The 14,582-nt window shown below is 38.4% G+C and overlaps 1 protein-coding gene across 1 annotated transcript in view; it reads right to left on the bottom strand.

Annotated features, from left to right (window-relative positions):
• Nucleotides 1-2,302: 2,302 nt before the first annotated feature.
• LOC112221267 (SPARC) overlaps nt 2,303-14,582 on the bottom strand; it is a 21,142-nt gene continuing 8,862 nt past the window's right edge. Inside the window, exons 2-10 of the mRNA XM_024383436.2 lie at nt 11,794-11,861; nt 11,634-11,672; nt 9,042-9,138; nt 6,540-6,661; nt 6,214-6,334; nt 4,457-4,590; nt 3,964-4,112; nt 3,321-3,469; nt 2,303-3,005 (exon numbers count right to left, since the gene is read on the bottom strand). Coding sequence (XP_024239204.1) covers nt 2,977-3,005; nt 3,321-3,469; nt 3,964-4,112; nt 4,457-4,590; nt 6,214-6,334; nt 6,540-6,661; nt 9,042-9,138; nt 11,634-11,672; nt 11,794-11,853 — 900 coding nt within the window. The 5' untranslated portion in view covers nt 11,854-11,861 and the 3' untranslated portion in view covers nt 2,303-2,976. The remainder of the gene's footprint in view (nt 3,006-3,320; nt 3,470-3,963; nt 4,113-4,456; nt 4,591-6,213; nt 6,335-6,539; nt 6,662-9,041; nt 9,139-11,633; nt 11,673-11,793; nt 11,862-14,582) is intronic.

Genomic DNA, 14,582 nt, shown 5'->3' with positions numbered 1-14,582 from the left:
GGACAGATTTCCATCGGTCTAATGTCCATTGCTTGTGTTTCTTGGCCCAAGCAAGTCTCTTCTTATTGGCGTCCTTTAGTAGTAGTTTCTTCGCAGCAATTTGACCATGAAGGCCTGATTCACGCTGTCTCTGAACAGTTGATGTTGAGATGTGTCTGTTGCTTGCATTTCTTTGGGCTGCAATTTCTGAGGCTGGTAACTCTAATGAACTTCTTCTTTGCAGCAGAAGTAACTCTTGTGGCGGTCCTCAAGAGAGCCAGTTTCATCATAGTGCTTGATGGTTTTTGCGACTGCAATTTAATAAACTTTTGCCAGATTGGCTGACCTTCATGTCTTAAAGTAACAATAGACTGTCGTTTCTCTTTGCTTATTTGAGCTGTTCTTGCCATAATAACTTGGTCTTTTACCAAATAGGGCTATCATATGTATACCATCCCTACCTTGTCACAACACAACTGATTGGCTGAAATGCATTAAGAAGGAAAGAAATTCCACAAATGAACTTTTAACTAGGCAAACCAGTTTATTGAAATGCATTCCAGGTGACAACCTCATGAAGCTGGTTGAGAGAATGCCAAGAGTGTGCAAAGCTGCCATCAAGGCAAATGGTGGCTACTTTAAAGAATCTAAAATATAAATTACATTTGTTTTTTGTTTAACACTTTTTTGGTTACTACATGATTCCATATGTGTTATTTCGTATGTATGTATGTATGTATGTATGTATGTATGTATGTATGTATGTATGTATGTATGTATGTATGTATGTATGTATGTATGTATGTATGTATACTGTATATATATATATATATATATATATATTATGCAAAATATATATGTGGGGAATTGGAAATGATGCAGACAATCTATTTGCAAAAACACTTTCTGGTTTGTTATCATCCTGTGAACGATCAGTATCTCACCAGAACGATACAAACGATCTGCGGTCGATTCAACATTGAACATCATAATAAAGGTGAACACATTTTCTTCTAGTCAGAAAAATGAAGAATATGCCCAAACATTTGTTTAATTCACGTTGTTTATTAATACCCGCAAAACCTGTGAGAATTGTTGTCAATTATATCATTGTATTCAACTCTTATTTCCACCGTTTGTCTTGGAGAGAAGGGAGGATATTTTCCCCTTATGGAGGAAGGGGCGGTGCCTCTGGCTGAGCCTTTGTGGATGAGGCTCTCCAGCTGTTCCCTGTACTGTCTGGCTGAACGGGTGGAGATGGTAACAGGGTGCTGTAATAATGCCCTACAGGCGTCTTCTTTCTTCTCTCTCACAGGACCTTTCTTAGACTGTCTCGAGAGGAAACTCTGAGCTTGTTCAGAGTTTATGGAAGTATGGCCATTTGATCTTCTTTCTCTTGCTTTAGAGAATAAATTTAATTAACTTCTCTGATTATAATATATACTATAATGTTATTATATCTCTAATGATTATAGAAAACTAAACTAGCCTTGTCCTGGCAAATCTATTCATCTGGGTTCACTGGGACAGTGTGTCCAGCTGGTTGTACAAAGACAATGCAATTCTATGGTACAGTATTTTTTTCTCATAAGTCATTGCATTCATGACAACAGAAGCAGACAGGATATTTTATTAACTGCACGAGGTTATTGGTCTAATAAAGAAGTTATTAGTTATGCAAAGTGCCGGTTTGAACTTTTCAAAATAGACTCATAAATATAGGGTTAGAAAACGTTTGCATTCTGGTATAGCAATGTTTTGACAAAACATACTGGACTCAAGGACCAGGACCACACTGGGGTTCTGAAATCTGAACGCGTTAGTCGTTGCCAGATGAGTCATCACAGGATGTTGAGACGTGTACTGAGCCTGTGCTCATAAGTCTAAGGCGTAGCCTACCATGCAGTACAGGACACCTTGTGCTGGAACTGTACATGTGGCATTTTGTTTTTTGTTAAGGGAAAGCTGATTCTTAAAAAAATGTGAATGAATGAATAATTCATGATGATGTACTTCATATCTGTGATATGGACACTTTAGAGGTCTTTTTTTCAAAAACCTACCAGGTAAATACAACTAATTCCCATGAAAGTCAGTGTTAAGATGCTTTCCATTTGTTCCAGTTGAAATGTATCAACGTTGTGATTCTGAAGAAATGCAGATATGAAAGCATGCAACAGTGTTGGACATTTCAGATCATTTTTATTTGAGGAAAGAGTTCTATTGTGATCACACGGTATCAAAAAAGAGTATAGGAACGTCAGTAAACATGCTACGGTATAGTGTGAGGAAAAAACGCTCAACCTGCAAGATGCTTTCCTCGTAGAGTTTAAACAATATTTCCTTTTTATTGTCTCAATAATTTTTCAGTACACTTATGCCCTTGTTGTGTGACAGAATCTATGTCAGAAAACCCACCTGTGGATAGTCAGGCCTTAATTTAAAGCAGTAGTCAAAGTCAATGAACTAACAAACAAAAGAACAGAGATAACAAAATGAGTCCACCACCAAAAGAGTGAAAACAACTAAATATGTTTAAAAAGCGAAAGGAGCATTTATTTAGAATTTATTTGATTTTTACAAATTTGTCTCCTTCAAAATAATTTTCAAATTGAAGTTATTAAATCACAGCCCTGATTAAGTGAAAAAAAAAGATAAATGTTGTGATTAACATCCATTATCACAACCTGTTCAACATACATTTATATCTCCCTCTCATCACAAGTCCCTCTCTGTTACTAATCTATCTGTTTTTTTAAAAAAAAGCTTATTTATTTGCCCAAAAACAAGACAAATTTGAAGTTGCATCATGGTGACGTTTTGTGATTGTTAGTTCAGACGGTGCACATCTCTTTTTTTTTCATCAATGTTAGTGGTATAGGAGGTCGTTAATTAGTTACAGTTAGCACCGTTACAGTGTTCCTTTAATTTAGGGATCAGCTTAGCACCTCGTCCCAATAGAGACTAGTTTTCATACTGGAGGTCTGCGGGGTGAGTTTAGATGACAAGGTCCTTGTTGACATCCTCTGAAAACAACACAAAAAACCACGCCCAGAATTAACAAGTGGTAATGAAATGAACCATTTTAAAATCAACAACCAACCAGTATAATACAAGGACGGGAAGACATGGCTGCGTCTGAAATGGCACCCTGTGCCCTATATAGCCCAAAGGGCTCTGGTTAAAAGTAGTGCACTATATAGGGAATAGGGTGTAATTTCAGACGCAAACAAGGAAGACATTTTAACAGCCCAAAGTGTGCCTTGGTCCTCCTGGTTTCTTTTGAGGTAGTAAAATAACGAGTGTAAAACTATGAACGAGGTGTTTTTAAAACTACTCACGCTCCTTGATGCTGAAGCAGTTGGCCCACTCCTCCAGGGCGATGTACTTGTCATTGTCAGCATCGCACTGCTCGAAGAAACGAGTGGTGCAGTGCTCCATGGGGATGAGAGGGGCGCGCAGGGGGGCCAGCTCTGTGTGGGACAGGAACCTACAACACCACAGAAAACATGTTACAAAGCATCTATGTCTTGTAAAGGATTTATAAAGGCTTTATGAAGACTTTCTAAGCTTTAGTTTTAGACCATAGAAAACCCATACAATCCTTTAAATAGTCAGCATTATGAAGACTTTCTAAGCTTTAGTTTTAGACCATAGAAAACCCATACAATCCTTTAAATAGGTAGCATTATGAAGACTTTCTAAGCTTTAGTTTTAGACCATAGAAAACCCATATGATCCTTTAAATAGGTAGCTTTATGAAGAACGTAGCATTGTCAGTTGCTTTTTTGCTCGTAAAACAATAGATTCAGGCATGCTGCCAATATCCTTTCTGAAACATTGTAGAAATGTTTCATTATTTATGTCCTGACTGGTACTGAGTTGAATCAAAGTTATAGCCCAAGCAAGCCTGTATTTGTGTGATGTTGAAACAATCCAGCTGAAGCAGAAGACAGGAAACTCTTCTTCTTCTCCTCAACCTACCCATCGACGGGGTGCTGGTCCAGCTGACCGAACTGCCAGTGGACAGGGAAAATGTACATGTTGTAGTTCTTCTCAAAGTCGTGGGCCAGCAGGTCCAGGGAGTGCTCTCCAGCCTGCAGTCTCTTCTCATTCTCGTAGATCTTCTTCACCTGCAAGGCCATTCACATTTTTGTTGTTGCAAACATTAGTTTGTCTAATAATCTTTCGAATTGAACCAACTGATAAATAATTCCCAGTAGGGTTGGATGCACAAAAGGAGTCAACTTCATAGTGAGAGCAGAACATCAAATCCTATAATCATATTTGACTTGCCTAGTTAAATAAAGGTTAAATATATATATATATTTTGACCCATCTGCAGAGTTCGGTAAATGAACTCAAGCAAAAGGAATTGGTTCTCTGCTGTGTTTAATAAGGACTATGACCCATCCTCTGGAGGCAAACATTAAACGGTTTCTGTGCTGTGTTTATAGAAATTGATAATTGGACTTACTCTGAGCATCTGCTTCTCAGTCAGGAGGTTGTTCTCCTCATCACGCTCGTACAGGCTGACCAGAACGTTCTTCAGCCAGTCCCTCATACGCAGGGGGAACTCATTCAGCTCAGCATCCATGCAGGCCTCGATGACTGGAGAATAAACAGGAAGGAGAATGAGTTATATGTCAGAGCTGTCCACACAGGGCTCAGTGACTGGAGAATAAACAGGAAGGAGAATGAGTTATATGTCAGAGCTGTCCACACAGGGCTCAGTGACTGGAGAATAAACAGGATGGAGAATGAGTTTTATGTCAGAGCTGTCCACACAGGGCTCAGTGACTGGAGAATAAACAGGATGGAGAATGAGTTATATGTCAGAGCTGTCCACACAGGGCTCAGTGGCTGGAGAATAAACAGGATGGAGAATGAGTTATATGTCAGAGCTGTCCACACAGGGCTCAGTGACTGGAGAATAAACAGGAAGGAGAAGGAGTTATATGTCAGAGCTGTCCACACAGGGCTCAGTGACTGGAGAATAAACAGGAAGGAGAAGGAGTTATATGTCAGAGCTGTCCACACAGGGCTCAGTGACTGGAGAATAAACAGGAAGGAGAATGAGTTTTATGTCAGAGCTGTCCACACAGGGCTCAGTGACTGGAGAATAAACAGGAAGAAACATTAGGTACGGTCAGAGAGAGAGAAAAGGAAACGGCGAATACACAGAAACAATTGGAGAAGGCAGGTTCAATGACCTACGGTCCGCAAGAAGCCAAAGGGTTTCATTTAATTAAGTCAAGTAAGTCATGGTCAGAAAGTTCTTTTACAAGTACAACATTCAAGTCAACATTCAAGTCAAAATCCATTCTCAAAATGCCTTTTGTCATAGAACATAAAACCCACAACTCACACAAAATGTGACATTTGTGTCCACTGAAATGTATGATTGATGCACACAGCCTTTAAGGCAAGGATTCTCTACCTTTTATTTTATTCCTTGGTTGAACACTGTACCTGACATTTAGAGGCCAATAGTTAAAAAAAAAAGAAGTGTTATTTTAAGTTTTTGGATCCACAACGTGCAACAACATGATCTCCATCTGCGCCTTTCAGTGCTAAGGTATTCATCACCAACAGTGAGAGATGCATGGGCTTGGTTCTGTTATTTAATGACAGACATTTAGCTGCAGATTCAGCAGTAAATTGAGAAGGGCGGCGATGCAGTGAGCATGCTACAGCCTGCCCTCCACTCTGTGTGTTGGAGTCCCTAAGGCAAGGTCCCTCTAGTTCAGCCCATTAATCACTCCCCTGGAGAAGCTTTCAGCAGGGCTTCAGCTCTAAGACAGCATAACCAATTGTAACGGATGTGAAGCGGCTAGCTAATTAACGGTGGTGCGCGCTAAGTGGCGTTTCAATCGGTGACGTCACTTGCTCTGTGACCTTGAGGTAGTGGTTCCCCTTGCTCTGCAAGTGCAGCGGCTTTTGTGGAGCGATGGGTAACGATCCTTCGTGGGTGACTGTTGTTGATGTGTGCACAGGGTCCCTGGTTCGCACCCGGGTATGGGCGAGGGGACGGTCTAAAGTTATACTGTTACATAATCACACTGGGAACGGAGTCTCGGAGGAAAATGTGTCTAAGGGGGATTCTCAAAAAGCTGAAAATTATTTCACTGAATTAAATGGTTGGATTAAAACATTCTCAATGGCCCCTGGGAGGGTTATTACATTGAATTGATATTAATTAAATACAATTTGTAACGATAAAGCATAGCTCACATTTGCATGGCCCGATGTAGTCTAGGTGCAGCTTGTGGCCCTTCTTGGTTCCCTCCAGACTGCACTTCTGGGCAAAGAAGTGGCAGGAAGAGTCGTAGGTTGTATTGTCGGTGGCGCAAACCTGGGATACACAGATTACATTCATGAATCAGATATAAATCAGAATCTATATCAAGAATGAGCCAATGATGCATATCAGTAGTAGCATTACTGTACAGGTCAAGGTTACACTGTATTAGGAACAGTGTTGTGTATGAGAAACGTCTAGGACTACTTGATGTTGATGCTGAACAGATTATAATATAATTTCTATGATGATAACTCACATGCTCAAACTCTTCAATGGCAGCAGGGCAGGTAGTGGGGTCCTGGCAGACACACATGGGGGTGTTCTCCTCATCGACCTCACACACCTTTCCCTTCTTGCAGTGGTGGTTCAAACAGGGGTCTAACGAAGGAAAGTGTTAAAAACAATTCTGGAACATTAAAAATGGAACATATCGGAAGTGTTCTTTTGCCCTTGAATTTCCTAATCAGCTATTCAACAGATACAATGCATTTGGAAAGAATTCGAACCCCTTGACTTTTTCCATATTTTGTTACGTTACAGCCTTATTCTAAAATCTCAGCAATCTACATACAATACCCCAAAATGACTAATCGAAAACAGGTTTTTAGAAATGCAAATTTATTACAAATAAAAACAGAAATACCTTATTTACATAAATATTCAGACCCTTTGCTATGAGACTCGAAATTGTGCTCAGGTGAATCCTGTTTCCATTGATCATCCTTGATATGTTTCTACAGCTTGAGTGGAGTCCAACCTGTGGTAAATTTAATTGATTGGACATGATTTGGAAAGGCACACACCTGTCTATATAAGGTCCCACAGTTGACAGTGCATGTCAGAGCAAGAAAATCAAGCCATGAGGTCGAAGGGATTGTCTGAAGAGCTCAGAGGAAAATTTCTGGGGAAGGGTACCAAAAATGTTCTGCAGCATTGAAGGTCCCTAAGAACACAGTGGTCTCCATCATTATAAATGGAAGTAGTTTGGAACCACCAAAACTCTTCCTAGAGATGGCCGCCCGGCCAAACTGAGTATTCGGGGGAGAAGGGCCTTGGTCAGGGAGGTGACCAAGAACCCGATGGTCACTCTGACAGAGCTCCAGTTCCACTGTAGAGTGGCTAGATGAAAGCCACTCCTCAGTAAGCATGCTTGGCATTCAGCCAAATAGTTCTATCTTGGTTTTATCAAACCAAAGAATCTTGTTTCTCATGGGCTGGGAGTCTTTAGGTGCATTTTGGCAAACTCCAAGCAAACTCTTTTACTGAGGAGTCATGTCTGGAGGAAACCTGGCACCATCCCTACGGTGAAGCATGGTGGTGACAGCATCATGCTGTGGGGATGTTTTTCAGAGGCAGGGACTGGGAGACTAGTCAGGATCAAGGCAAAGATGAACGGAGCAAAGTACAAAGAGATCCTTGATGAAAACCTGCTCCAGAGCACTCAGGACCTCAGACTGGTGGAGAAGGTTCACCTTCCAACAGGACAATGACACTAAGCGCGCAGCTAAGAGAATGCAGGAGTGGCTTCGGGACAAGTCTCTGAATGTCCTTGAGTGGCCCAGCCAGAGCCCGGACTTGAACCCGATCAAACATCTCTGGGAGCCGTGCAGTGACGCTCCCCATCCAACCTGACAGAGCTTGAGAGGATCCGCAGAGAAGAATGGGAGAAACTCACCAAATACAGGTTTGCCAAGCTTGTAGCGTCATACTCAAGGTGACTCAAAGCTATAATCGCTACCAAAGGTGCTTCAACAAAGTACTGAGTAAAGGGTCTGAATACTTATGTAAATGTGATATTTACATGTTTTATTTGATAAATTAAATTAAAAATGTTTTTGCTTTGTCATTATGGGGTATTGTGTGTAGATTGATGAGGAGAAAAAAACAATTTAATCAATTTTAGAATACGGCTGTAACATAACAAAATGTGGGAATAAGTCAAGGGGTTTGAATACTTACCAAATTAATTGTGTATATATATATATATATATTTCTGGCGGTAGTTAGCAAAGAAGGAGTGTGGCGGAGCCCCTGCCAATTAGGAGAAGGGTTTATTTTTTGTTTCCAAGAAGCTTGGTGGAACCATTGGATGGAACACATAATGAAAGGTCTATCTTTTGAGACAGAAGAACTCTGTCATTACCTACGTGTACCCCCCCCCCCCTCTACTATCTAGCCAACACCCTCCCCCCTCTCTTATCTCACAACACAGCTGCTGCAAAGGATCACCAACATGCAGCTTAATTTGATTGATGTTGTCACACCTTTCCTAAAGCTAATGGTTCCTAAGCAGCTTAAAAGATATACTAGCCCAGGGATCATCAACTAGATTCAGCTGCGGGACAATCTTTTCTTGAACAGATGGTCAGGGGGCCGGTACATAATTACAAATCATTTGTAGACTACAAATTGACCCCAAGAAGCCCAAACTGATATAATATTTGACTAAAACATCATCATTTCAAACCTTGCTTACATTTTTTAGATGATCACATAGTACTAGTTAAAGTCATTCGTGTTTTCTTTGTTTGTTTTTTTACTATTTTCCACATTGTAGAATAATGGTGAAGACATCAAAACTATGATATAACACATATGGAATCATGTAGTAACCAAAAAAGTGTTCATCAAAAATCAAATTTATTTGAGATTTGAGATTCTTCAAAGTAGCCACCCTTTGCCTTGATGAAAGCTTTGCACACTCTTGGAATTGTCTCAACCAGCTTCTCTCAACCAGCTACAATGTGTATTTACTCACTCTCAGCGATGTCCTCTTCCTCCTCCACAACATCAATGGCCTCGTCAAAGTCTCCAATCTCTACCTGCACTGGGTTGGCTCCCACTTCTGGCTGTGCCTGAGACAAACCAGTCAATACATGGAGCCGTCAATAGAGACGTAGTACTTCCAACAGTTTGACTCATCACATTTAAAGTGAATTATATACCATATCAAAGATGACAGTATTGTACATAAGCTATGGGCAATGGGCATGATTTGGTAGCACAACTTCAGTACCAGAAAATTGAGCTGTAGCTAAATGTCTTTAGTTGTCAAGGTGCAGAAGGAAGTGTAGCCAAAGTCTGTACTTCAGACAGGTATTGAGAGGTGTAGCAGCCTACAGCTGGATGGGGTGGATAGAGTCTGAGCCACATGTGGTGAAGCCATTAAAACGTCATGGTTTCCTGTCCGCTGTATTTATAACCTGTGGGATTCTACTCTCTCTCTCGCTCTCTCTCGCTCTCTCTCGCTCTCTCTCTCTCGCTCTCTCTCACTCTCTCTCTCGCTCTCTCTCTCTCTCTCACTCGCTCTCTCTCTCTCGCTCTCTCTTGCTCTCTCTTGCTCCCTCTCTCTCTCGCTCTCTCTCACTCTCTCTCACTCGCTCTCTCTCTCTCTCTCTCGCTCGCTCGCTCTCGCTCCCTCTCTCTCTCGCTCTCTCTCTCTCTCTCTCTCTCTCGCTCGCTCGCTCGCTCTCTCTCGCTCCCTCTCTCTCTCGCTCTCTCTCTCTCTCGCTCTCTCTCTCTCTCGCTCTCTCTCGCTCTCTCTCGCTCCCTCTCTCTCTCGCTCTCTCTCTAACTCTCTCGCTTTGGTGGAGATAAATTATTTTAGTCAAAGTTGTACTATTTTGTTTTAGTTTGCTCATTTGTCAAAAGACACAGAGAGAGTAAAGAATATACATGTAGAGTCATTGCTTTTAATCTGTCTGTGTTTTAATTCCTACACTACAATATTTCTAATTATTTTAATCTGGCTGTGTTTTAATTCCTACACTACAATATTTCTAATTATTTTAATCTGGCTGTGTTTTTATTCCTACACTACAATATTTCTAATTATTTTAATCTGGCTGTGTTTTTATTCCTACACTACAATATTTCTAATTATTTTAATCTGGCTGTGTTTTAATTCCTACACTACAATATTTCTAATTATTTTAATCTGGCTGTGTTTTAATTCCTACACTACAATATTTCTAATTATTTTAATCTGGCTGTGTTTTAATTCCTACACTACAATATTTATAATTATTTTAATCTGGCTGTGTTTTAATTCCTACACTACAATATTTCTAATTATTTTAATCTGGCTGTGTTTTAATTCCTACACTACAATATTTCTAATTATTTTAATCTGGCTGTGTTTTAATTCCTACACTACAATATTTCTAATTATTTTAATCTGGCTGTGTTTTAATTCCTACACTACAATATTTCTAATTATTTTAATCTGGCTGTGTTTTAATTCCTACACTACAATATTTCTAATTATTTTAATCTGGCTGTGTTTTAATTCCTACACTACAATATTTCTAATTATTTTAATCTGGCTGTGTTTTAATTCCTACACTACAATATTTCTAATTATTTTAATCTGGCTGTGTTTTAATTCCTACACTACAATATTTCGAATTATTTTAATCTGGCTGTGTTTTAATTCCTACACTACAATATTTCTAATTATTTTAATCTGGCTGTGTTTTAATTCCTACACTACAATATTTCTAATTATTTTAATCTGGCTGTGTTTTAATTCCTACACTACAATATTTCTAATTATTTTAATCTGGCTGTGTTTTAATTCCTACACTACAATATTTCTAATTATTTTAATCTGGCTGTGTTTTAATTGCTACACTACAATATTTCTAATTATTTTAATCTGTCTGTGTTTTAATTCCTACACTACAATATTTCTAATTATTTTAATCTGGCTTTGTTTTTATTCCTACACTACAATATTTCTAATTATTTTAATCTGTCTGTGTTTTAATTCCTACTCTACAATATTTCTAATTATTTTAATCTGGCTTTGTTTTTATTCCTACACTACAATATTTCTAATTATTTTAATCTGTCTGTGTTTTAATTCCTACACTACAATATTTCTAATTATTTTAATCTGGCTTTGTTTTAATTCCTACACTACAATATTTCTAATTATTTTAATCTGGCTTTGTTTTTATTCCTACACTACAATATTTCTAATTATTTTAATCTGGCTTTGTTTTTATTCCTACACTACAATATTTCTAATTATTTTAATCTGTCTGTGTTTTAATTCCTACACTACAATATTTCTAATTATTTTAATCTGGCTTTGTTTTAATTCCTACACTACAATATTTCTAATTATTTTAATCTGGCTTTGTTTTTATTCCTACACTACACTATTCCTAATTCGCTCCCACTGGGAACAGACATTAATTCAACATCTAATCCATGACGTGGAAACAACGTTGAATCAAACAAACCAGTGTGTGCCCAGTGGGTATGTGCAAGCTGTTTAATGTTGTTTTCCCCCTTATTTAGCACACCGGTCCATAGAATTCTGTAAACAAGTCAATGACCTTACCTCCTCAACGACATCATCAATGATGGGCTCCTCCTCCGTCTGAAATGGTTATGATGATGGTGTTATTATGATTGCTTGCAATGCTTTTTCAGTGACAAAACAAGTGAACACACACACACACACACACACACACACACACACACATCAAAGGGACACTTACAATGGAAGCGGTGAACACCTGGCCAGCTAGGCACAGGAGGAAGACGATACACACCCTCATCGTTCAGTCTAGAGAGAGACACAAAGATGAACATTTAATACACATTACACACATTCAATTCAACTGACGTTTGGTTTCATAACAAGGTGCAGGTAAGGCCATACTCCTTTCCAGTTTACCGCCTGTCTAGATTGCAGCGCTATGTACTTTATAATACACAGTGTATAAAGTGTATGGGCCAGACACAGTCCAGACATTTGCTCAGGTGTGGTCAAACAAGTCATGCAGGGACATGACAAGATGCTACTTCAAGAATCACAAAAGGCTCATGGGTAGTGTTTGGTTCCAGACAAACCGTTCACCGTCCTGTCTGATTATAGGGAGATAGCTACGTTCACATTCTTTGTGGATAGCTCAAATGACTCTCTTCAATTCAATCACCGGAGCTAAATTCAATTTCCTGATTGACTTTTTGTATTTACACCTAGATAATAGATAATAAGAAAAGTCATTTTGAATGTAGTCTAGTACTAGTGGCCTGCAGTATTACATTGAGGTAAACTTGTATAGACTTTTAGCAGAGACCACATAACACCTTCTTTATGAACAGGCATCTCACTGGGCACACCACGTCATTTGTGGAAATGTGTGTCATATTTGGTTGAGACATTTCAACCTATTTTCACCCACTCAAAAAGACTGATATTGATCAATGAGATTCCAACCTATTTTCACACACTCAAAAAGACTGATATTGATCAATGAGATTCCAACCTATTTTCACCCACTCAAAAAGACTGATATTGATCAATGAGATTCCAACCTATTTTCACCCACTCAAAAAGACCGATATTGATCAATGAGATTCCAACCTATTTTCACACACTCAAAAAGACAACCAGAAATGTGTTGATTTTCCAATGTGTCATCACCATGCTTTCAACCAGTCCAACGGGAAAACAATTTCACATTCTTTTTGGTTTAGTTGTCATCTAAATGGGTTTTCACTGCACTATCAATGTCAGATATTTATTTATTTTATACAACAACTTATTGTGTTATCACTGTTCTGCCCCTGAAAATGCAGTTAACCCACTGTTCCTAGGCCGTCATAGAAAATAAGAATTTGTTCTTAACTGACTTGCCTGGTTAAATAAAGGTGAAATTAAAAATAAATAGAACAATCAAATGACCTAGATTACATCAGTAGTACAGTAAATGTACATGAACGATGCTGTTCGAGATTCTGAACAGGTTGTATAGCAATTATGAAGATCTCCACAGACCTGAAACCTTTCACATTCTATCTTAAGCATGCACGCCTTCTATGATTACATTTATAGTTACAATAACCTAATTTTAAGGTTGAATAAACATATTTGTTTGTAAGATAGCCTTAACTAAAGTAATCTTGAATTGTGTTTGGTTGACAACCCAACCAAATATCAACTAGGTATGTAATGTTGAATAGTTTCAATCCTTTTCTTTAACTGGTAATGTTTGGTTTAGTTGGAGACTTGAATCTAACATATCATTTTTTTTTAACCCTATCAGTCCTGAGATCCCAGCTAAAAATCGGCTTTTCATTGGTCTGCATGTCCAGCCATTATATTTAGCCTCAAAATGAACTGTTTTTCCCTTTTATTATCACGATAACCAGGGATACAAGTAGAACACAAAATAATTTGACGTAAACAGTTGCTTTCATGAGTTTTAATGACAAATGTCAATAAAATAAAAAAAAGTTGTTCCAAAGCAAAAAACCTGATAAAAATGAATTTATATATATATTTTTCTCAGTGGGAAAGTATTGTCCAACTAGTCAGTGACAACTGTGTGGAGTTTCGAGTTTGTGACAGCAACTATGTGCGCCTATTACAGTATTATAGACACTACGTGTGTGTTTGTGAGATTCTCAGCTTTTCATAGATAACTTTTAATAGTTTGTAGCTCAAACCATTCAAACTTTATAGCTGTTTTTGTAAAAAGACCCCCCCCCCCCATTAATCACACAGACTAATTGTTTTGGTTGAGATGGAGATGTGAATCCAACATATTAATGATTAATTTGCAGACAATCTGTAATTAAAGCCAGACTAAGTCAGTGGTACAGATGAAACTATCCAAGCAGAAGATACATCTCCTTTAATTGTTGATATTTGGTTGCGTTGACAACCGAATACAATTCAATATCCAGTTTACAAATTAATAATTGATATGTTGGATTCACATCTCCATCTCAAAAAAAAAAAAAAAAATCTAGGTTAAAGAATAGGACTACATCAAACTTTTTAAAACGCACTTTAAATCAAGTTTGATTTGATTTAGTCCTATTTTTGGATGAGATGGAGATGTGAATCCAACATATTAATGATCAATTTGGCAGATTATACTTGAAGCTCTATGGTCTCTGTATGTAGTGTCTATTTTTAGTTGAACCCTCTGGGTTGAACTGAAACAATATCTGGTGATGACTTCCTTAATGCTCCACAGGCCTAAATATCATCCTTGATGATACAGGAGTGATGAAGTATGAGTCACATGTCATTTGCTCTGTTAAACCTACCCTTTTGGAATGACTTGGATAGCAGCAGTGAATCTATTTCATTATTTAGAGATCGCTCAATAATCATTCTCACCATAGCACATTGGTAGTAGTCAGTGACACATATCAAAGCTAATCAGGGATTGGTTAAAACTCTGGATGGGAGACCAAAGATCAGCTGTAGATGGATCTGCTCTCCACTAGGTGCTACCCAGTCAATTTTTTAAAATGTTTTTTTTTTTTG

This window comes from Oncorhynchus tshawytscha, linkage group LG21, assembly GCF_018296145.1.
Source record: "Oncorhynchus tshawytscha isolate Ot180627B linkage group LG21, Otsh_v2.0, whole genome shotgun sequence".
In the NCBI taxonomy this organism is placed as follows: Eukaryota; Metazoa; Chordata; class Actinopteri; order Salmoniformes; family Salmonidae; genus Oncorhynchus; species Oncorhynchus tshawytscha.
The sequence above is the reverse complement of the archived record's forward strand: the minus strand, read 5'-3'. Positions and strand labels throughout refer to the sequence as shown.